Source organism: Filicampus tigris, chromosome 1 (assembly GCF_054856515.1).
Source record: "Filicampus tigris isolate MCC_2025a chromosome 1, RoL_Ftig_1.0, whole genome shotgun sequence".
NCBI lineage: Eukaryota > Metazoa > Chordata > Actinopteri > Syngnathiformes > Syngnathidae > Filicampus > Filicampus tigris.
In genome coordinates, this window is record NC_141217.1 from 32,066,201 (window position 1) to 32,074,676 (window position 8,476).

Here is an 8,476-nt window from a genome sequence, read left to right on the forward strand (position 1 = left end):
CAAAGGCTGGATCTTCATTCATGCATTGAGAAATGTATCATGCCATTCACGCGCTGTGCAACCTGAATACTGCTGTGACTGTCTGCACGCTGGTAAATTCTCCCTAAAGCAGTTCCAATGAAAAACCAAACAAAAACAACAATGATACCAGTACCAATACTGGTCGTCTGTGCTTGTAAAAGTTCTCTGATACTAAGGACAGATACCACTTCATTAACGTGACATACCCCTTCCCTTCCCAGGAAGGAACTATGTCAGTCAGCTATGTGAAAATACAGCATGTGAAGGTAAATACAGATAACACTTTTAGAGCGACTCTAAATTATGGTCTGCAAAATGGATGATGAACCCCGCTCACACAAGAGTTTAATCTAAAAGGTGCTATATTTGAGTCAAATTTATACCACATTCAAGAAAGGATTGTGTTTGTGTATTTTATTAAACTAAAACACATTGATCACAACCACATGATTTAATGATACTATAAAGTATTGGTACTTGGTATCAGTGAGTACTCAAATGTAGTTGTAATCAGACTTGAGTCCCCCCCAAAAAAGTGGTATTGATACATCCCTCTGGTAAAGTTCATGTGAAAAGACTTTATTCAAACTATAGAATGCATGTCAGTCATGTTGTGGAAACTAAGAAAGAAAGCAAACCCAAGGCAGATTATGAATTTTTACATGCAATAAAATAAATAAATATGAGAGCATTCATTGGAATTATCTGTGTCAACGTGTCGAAAGAAAACAGTCTCTGAGCGGATGGATGCAGTTCAACTTAGTGACGCTGTTAATAAGAGAGAGCAGGATGCCCCAGACTTGTGAACTGCTTAAGGGGAGACTTAATCCAGAAATGGTTGCACACACATGCAGAGCGGCGTACGGTATCTATTTGGAGCTTCATCGTTCATCAGCGGAGGTGCAGAAGAACGCCAACATAACTTAATAGCAACTCAGCTCCATTACGTAATACAAACTGAGAAAACAACGTACAACATCCTCATCATAAGCATCATGTGTCCCCTAAGCGGCTGACGTGCAAAAAAAAGAGGCATAAAACAACAGCTAAAAAGTAAAAACTGGTAAAAAAAAAAAAAAAAACAGTAGCAATCGCTGATTTGGGTGCATTTATGTCACACGTTTGGTTTCCTACTTCTTCTTAATCACGTTAATAAGTTATTTGGTGCAAAGTACAAGTCTTATTTGTCGCTGTTCAGCCACGTTTATGGAAAACACGCTTCACAGCAGTTTTCCGTGAACTGAAGTCTGTCAGAGAATATTTAAATTGCAATGCACAAACAAACATGAACATCATAAACACTTGAGAGTCCTAAAATAATTGCTTCAATAGATTGGCATGAATACATCTTTTAAGTATTTGTGGGGAAAAAACAAAATCTAAAATCCACAGATAAGGAGAGCAGCCAAACAACCGCTAACTTTAAATTTCACAACAAGGAGGCCAACTGAATTGAAATCAAATACTATTAGGCAGGAGGAAAAAAAAGCAACAACAAATCCTTCCACACCTACACATTATCCAAATGTATGAAATACTCCAAATAAGCCACTGTCCTGTACTAAAAGCTTATAAATAGACTTGCCACTCAACAATGTATGTCAAGTTCACGGAGTTCATGTTATACAAATCATAAGCTACCAAGTCAACTTTAGTGTTCAATTTGAAAAACAAAGTGAGAGACTACTAAATCCAAACGTATTGCCTTCCAGGAAATATGTGCTCTCTGCTGGCTGCATTTTTAAAAAAAAACGTGACGCCGATTTTGACTGTTCCAGAAGTCGTCATGAAGTGTCAACGCTTGGTCACATGCAACCAGTGGGCAGTTACGGGTAAAAGTTACAAACGGGCGCACTGCTACACTATACAGTGAGACGAGTGCAAACATTTAATACAATTTCCAAGGCACTGGATGTGAGTAATGCAATACCTGAAGGTATATTTTCACAGGCTATGTGACTAATGCACTTTATGTTAATATAGAGGAATGTGAAATGAAATCTATGCAAGCACATAGTCTAAAGCACTTTGTGAGAATATATGTGTGAGAAATGCTATTCATGAAGGTATATTGGTATACAGTACTGCATACTTTGCATACTATGTGAGTAATTAGGGCTGTCACTGTCGAACATTTTTAGAATTGATTATTCCATTGATTAGTAACAAAAAAAATCGGATAAAATTTGATTGTGTGCTGAAATTTATTGCAAAATCACTTTTCCCCAACCTCTATTTATGAACTGATTATTGGTGTTTATTTGGCATTGTTGAACGCTGCAACACAAGCAAATAATTGCGCAATACCATATGAGAGGGAGTGATGTACTTGGCATCCTTTTTGAAAGGGAGAGCTGCTACTTGGCTACTGATTCATGCATGCCAAAAAAGGGCTACTAGTTTGCGGTACTACAGTAGCTGCTTCAGGTTCAACTACATGTCATTTACAGGTTACCTCTATACCACAGGTGCAAATAATCTTCATTTTCGCAAAAGGTTAAACTGACTTTTTTCATCCATAAATTGACAAGGATTCAGTTACTGGTTTGCCGTAGAGGCGTGGACCGTAGCATCCGTCAGAAAATTGGCAAAAATGTTGATCTTTTAACCAAACAAGGCTCCAGACTCCCCCTAAGTAGTGCCATTTTGCTCATACATTTTGAAACAGTGCATATAATCTTTTTCATCTAGTCGTACCTGTGTAAATTTGCTCATTTTCTTTTTAATTCGTATTCTTTGTTGACAAACTTACGCTCCACATTGCAGCCCTTTAGATAGTGAAAACGAGTGGAGTGCAACTCAATTTACAGTGTGCTGCACTAAAATTTCAGGTTAGGGGCCACTGTGGTCCTGGTAACAAAAACAAATGAGTCTGGATCTCTGTCAAATAAAATCATATGGATACAAAAGTCCTATTTGGATTCAAAACATACATATGATTTCATGGACGACTAAAGAAATTGGAGAATTATTTACTGTTGAGAGGCTGTAATTTGGACAATTTAGAAGTAAACTGGTTCTCTAGTCTTATTGATTCATCGATTATCAAAATAGTTGGGGATTTTGACAATTGATTAATTGTTGCAACGCGAGTGCCATGTTAGCAACTGTTGTTTTTTTGTTTTTGGTGCGATTCAGTCCCTCCTTTTTCCTTTGACCAAGTCTCGAGTACACAGTGCTAGTACTTTTGCCACCTAGGCAGGGTCCTGTCAAATCAAGCAACGTGCAAGAGAAAGTGGAAAGGAGCTGTATGACGACGAGGTTGCTCACCCGCACTCGGAAGCGGAACATGGCGAGGCGGACGCAGTGGCTGAGGCAGGCGGGGGGCAGGAACCAAGCCCGGGGAGGCGGGGTGGCCTTGCCGCCGACGTGGTTGACGATGAGCTGCGCGGTCTGTCGCTGGCCCTGAGCTCGCCGCGCCCACTCGGGCCAGCGCTCCTTGCCCAGCGTGCCGTTGAACACCACCACCAGCTCCAGGCCACCCTGGAACAGGCAGGCCTGCGACAGGGCGGCCAGGTAGCCCAGCATGGCGTTCCACTGGCCGCCGCACACCCAGTCCGTCTGGTAGCCGCCGTAGAGGCGCTGCAGGCCGGAGTCGGCGTCCACCAGGATCCTGGCGGGCGGGGGCGGGGGAGGCATGGGCCCGGGGTGGTGAGGGTGGTGCGGGTGATGGTGCGGTGGCTGGCGGGCCGCGGTCCGGGCGAGCTTCAGCAGGTCCACGGGCACCGCGGCGCCGGGACAACGCTTCTCCAGATACTCTTGGAAGCCCTGCACGCCCATGACGGTGGTGTTGAGCCTGTGCGTGTGTCCGGGAGCGGGCTCGGAATACGTTCGGTACGCCGTGGTTGGAACGGGATGAGGGGTGAGACGAGCTAGCTAACTACGAGCTAACCGTCTGCCCAACAATTGAGTGACAAGTGGAGCGCTTTACCGACACCCGAATGAGTCAAGCGTCCGATCATGCGCGATCGTCGCCTGATTGTGCTTGACGACTTACGTCCACTCCCCTCTACAAAACAAACAGAACTATTATGTTCCTTCGAATTAGGCGTGAGTGCTGAGCGCTGCGTCCATCTCTGTGGATTTTGCCGAGAGCCACAAGGCCAGTCGAGCTACGAGTTGTCAATTTTTAGTACACTCCATCCGCAACATCGCCAGCTCTCAAATACGCAGCCGCTCTCGGTGGTGCCCGAAAAGTGTCAAGTATCGACACAAATTGTGGAGAAATGCCCACGCATGAATTGAATGCGATACTGCGCACTAGTTAGCAGGGCTGGACGGCCACTTCGCGGACATGTTGAAGCGAGCGGCTAGCGCGACTCTTTCAACTGACAGCGACAATATTTGCCACACAGTCAGCTCGGAAGCGGGTTCAAATTCCGCGTTTGGGTGACCAGCGTTGAATTACGACGTGCATTAAACGTCGTGTGTCCGTGGCGTGTTGTATTTGCAAAGTGAGTACGTGTGTGTGCACGCGAGAACGCGCGCGCGCGCGTGTGTGTGGCTAGCTGCTGGCAGGGTCCCCGGCGTGATTTTGACGCGTCAACTCCCGACACAAGTCCGGGGCGGATCCGACGCGGAATGGGATGGATGTTTGACGGAATAAAAGAAAAGAAAGTAAAAGAAAAGAAAGCGAAAACCCCGATGGTGCCTCCCTCGCTGTTGTCCACGCTCACGGCTCCATGTTGCGGAGGAGAAGCTCACTTCCAAGCGACAGCAGCCATCTTGCGACTTCCTCGCGGCCCAGCCGAGTGGGAGAGAAGGCGGAGGAAGCGCATGGAGGAGGCGCCACCGCGGAGGCCCATGGGAAATTGAGTGTCATACCCACATCACAGCCGTTTCACAAAGCGCGATTGACCTCCACTAAAAAACTACAACTACCGACGCTGCGATAGCGACCGGCTGTACCAGACTTCTCAAGTCAAGAGGCGATTTCTCCAAAGTGTTCGAAGTCATAATGATATGAGAAAACGCCGTTGGTGTTACAAGATCACAATGCGCTCCGCAAGTGTCTTTCCCAACATGTGAATATTCACAAGTTTCTTTTTACCTCTGTGGGTCAGATAACGTGGATGCTCGGAAGTTTTACACATTTACGTATTGATGCGACGTGTTGGCTGAGTGTTGATTTCACTCACGGAAACATGAACATGCTGTGCAGTAGATCTTAAGTCAGTAACAGGTTGGATGGCACGTTTCCATCCGTGTTGGCGTGTCTGTCTCCCCCCTTCGGTCATAACAGGCACTGCCAGAAAAGTGAGGCATCCACTTCCTGGTGTTACTGTGCACTGTCATTAGAGAGAGGTTCCTTGTTTATTTGATTTTTTTTTTTTTATCTAGCTAATGGATTACATTCTTTCAGCATACATTTCAAACCTAAACACTAAATGAGAATAATTTGAAAGTTATGTAAAAAAGCGAATGCAAGAAATTGACAAATTTCATACTGTAACACTGTTCAGGTACATATTTAAAATGTAATTATCACGTTCACACCACTTGAGACAATTTCAACATTTCAAAAAAAGTCTTGTCTTTTTCTTTTTTTGATTAAGGGGATTATTGATTGAGCTGAAACATCGGCACTTATGTAACACGTCATGTGTAAAAATGATGTCAGCACTAAAATTCACCCCCCTTTGAAAAACTCAGTGGTGATTCAGTACGTTGTTTATGAATACACTCAGCACATATTGATGACGCTCATTATTTGTGGGCGGCGACTGCTTTTTTGACATATTATCAACCTGACGACATCATTGATGGAAGGAGGCAAGCATTTTAATATTGTTTCCTGGCTTGCTTTGTCATGTTCTATTGTCACCTAGTGTCTGAAAAAGGTGATCAATCATCACCAAAGTTCATATGCACAGCACTACCCATGTCCACTTCAACCTATGAAGATATAAAAGCAATCAGCACAATATTTTGGATTTATTGACAACAAATATGAGCTCCTCCGAGGCCAATTATCACACAATCAAAAATGTTTCACTGATCATTATTATATTTCTACAGGTTTAAGTGGACAAGAATTGGAAGGAATGTGCATGTGATTTTGGTGGCGATTGGTCATCGATTTCAGACATTTAGCGACGTAAAGGTTTTGTGAGACTCCATAGGCCCCTGTAGCTAAATGGCTCCCACCACTGACAACGTCAGGGCAGCAGTTAGCATTTGGCCACTAATACAGCCACGGTTAAAGGGTCGAAATTTGCTTTTTACCGGGCAGAGACGGCGTGCCGCATCGCGGAAAGCAGTCGGCTGTACGTCCCTTATGCAGCTGAAGTTAGCGGGGCTAACACTGGGTTCTGTCTGACCAGATATGAGATGAGAGTGCGTCTCTGTCGAATAAGCAACTGCTAACCCTTGACCCCAATCCCCCGAGGGTTAGCATGGCAAAATTTAAAAGTTGGACTTTAAAGCGGAAGTAAACCCAAACATATTTTTTTCAAGGATATGTTCCCAGCAGGCCCACTAGTTGAAACACGGCATTCTGATTAATTTTGTGTTTGTGGAATATAAATTAAGCAGCAAAATACAATTATTTTTAGCCCTCTCTGGGGGCGGCCATTTTGTCTTCTGTCGACTGAAAATGACATCACAACTGGTCACAACGACCAATCACGGCTCAGATTCAGAAAACAGGTCAGCCATGATTGGTCATTGTAAGCAGTTGTGATGTCATTTTCAGTCAGTTTTGCTGGACAGGAACTTAGTTAATTTGCCATGCTCGGTACCCCTTTTGGACAGAACAGCTCTTTCCACAACATGAAGAAGTTGACGTTTGTTAAACTCACGATTGCATTTCACCAGTTGCACTTCATGGTCACCAAAAAGTTTCTTCCCCACACTCACCCCACCACAAGATCAAAGCCAACTAGCTACCCACAGGTGAGCGCACCTAGTAATAAGAAAGACCACGCCCCCTGTGACACCGCCAATCACTGTGAAAGTGGAGTGTGCGTGCTCTCAGCTCGTGCACGACACAAAAGCACAAAGCCCTAAAAGGAAGAAACCACTCATAGACTATATGGGCTCCAATACACATCTTCATCTTGGCGATCTTAACAATATCCTAAAAGATGGTCTTTTGTTTGGATGGACCATTTTTGAGCTCGAGATTGAATGAAAAACGGGCTACGGGCAGAGTATAAAAATCACAAGTGTTATGTACAGTACTTTGTGCTATTAAGGCTACCGTAATATGTTGCAGCATAAAGCATTTTGGGGTTTATAACTAGCAGAAAGCAGTGCCTGAGTATCTGTCATGTCGTGAAACCCACAGGCTGACTGATGTACGCCGTCGTGTTCAAGAAACGGTTAACTTTCCCTGAAGTGTCTGTTATGTAGGCCTGCACACCGACAACACTAAAGCGAGGTAATGTATTGGACGAGTCCGTCCATGAAGCTTGTCGGCCCGCAAGCTAGCTGGTGGTTAGTTCCTCTCATTTTGACATGGAAAGCTTCGCCCACGTCTCGGTGGAAAATACTGTAAATACAGCCAAGGGAGGCTTTCAGGGGTGTCGAACTCCGGTCCTCGGGGACCCCCATCCAGCCTGTTTTCCATCTCTCCCTACCTGAACACACTTGATACAAATGATCATAATCGGGATCAGGCACCTGCCGCACTTGCTGGTGAGCTGATTATTTAAAACAGGACAGCCGTGTCATCGTCAGTCGACAGAAGTGACAAAATGGCCGCGCCCTGAGATGGCTAAAAGTGGGTGCATTTTGCTGCTTAACTTATATTCCACAAAAGGCAATATTAATCAGAATACCGTATTTCAACAAGTGGGCCTGCATAGAACATATTCTGGGAAAAAATATGTTTGAGTTGACTACCCTTTAATTGTTGCCATTGTTCTTCCTCTATTCAATAGATCCCATTTTGATTGGTATAGTCCAGTTTTGAGATTTTTTTTCAGATGTATCTCCCATGTTTGGCTTTCATTCATTCATTCATTCATTCATTCATTCATTCGTTCATTCATTTATTCTCGGAACCGCTTATCCTCACTAGAGTCGTGGGTGTGCTGGAGCCGATCCCAGCTGTCTTTGGGTGAGAGGCAGGACACCCCAAACTGGTCGTCACCCGATCACTGAGAACAAATTAACAATTAAAATTAACTGTTTGGCTTTCATAACTGCAGCTTCAGAAAACAGGTGAGCTGTGATTGGTTGTTACTTGAGCCCTAGGCAACTGTGATGTCATTTTTATTAACAGACATGACAAAATGACCGCCCCCTGAGATGGCTAAAACTGGGTGGATTTTGATGCTTAACTCATATTCCACAAACGCATCAGAATGCCTTGTTTCAACTAGTGGGCCTGCATAGAACATATTCTTGAAAAAAATATGTTGGGGTTGACTTCGTCATTAAATAAAATAAACTTTATTAAACTGTTTCAGTGAGATGTTTGGGGGCCCCTGGAAATCTCGGGGCACCAGGA

General features: G+C 44.2%; 1 protein-coding gene across 6 annotated transcripts in view; it reads right to left on the reverse strand.

Annotated features, from left to right (window-relative positions):
* fam120c (family with sequence similarity 120 member C) overlaps positions 1 to 8,476 on the reverse strand; it is a 35,462-nt gene that overhangs the window by 26,234 nt on the left and 752 nt on the right. The window contains exons 1-2 of one of the 6 annotated variants that reach the window (XM_086032985.1): positions 6,822 to 7,000; positions 3,292 to 3,789 (exon numbers count right to left, since the gene is read on the reverse strand). In XM_086032985.1, the coding sequence (XP_085889111.1) occupies positions 3,292 to 3,660 (369 nt within the window). In that variant the 5' untranslated portion in view covers positions 3,661 to 3,789; positions 6,822 to 7,000. Of the gene's footprint in view, positions 1 to 3,291; positions 5,129 to 5,159; positions 5,401 to 6,821; positions 7,001 to 8,476 lie in introns of those variants that run through there. The other 5 variants (XM_086032952.1, XM_086032944.1, XM_086032977.1 and 2 more) reach the window with 5 other exon arrangements.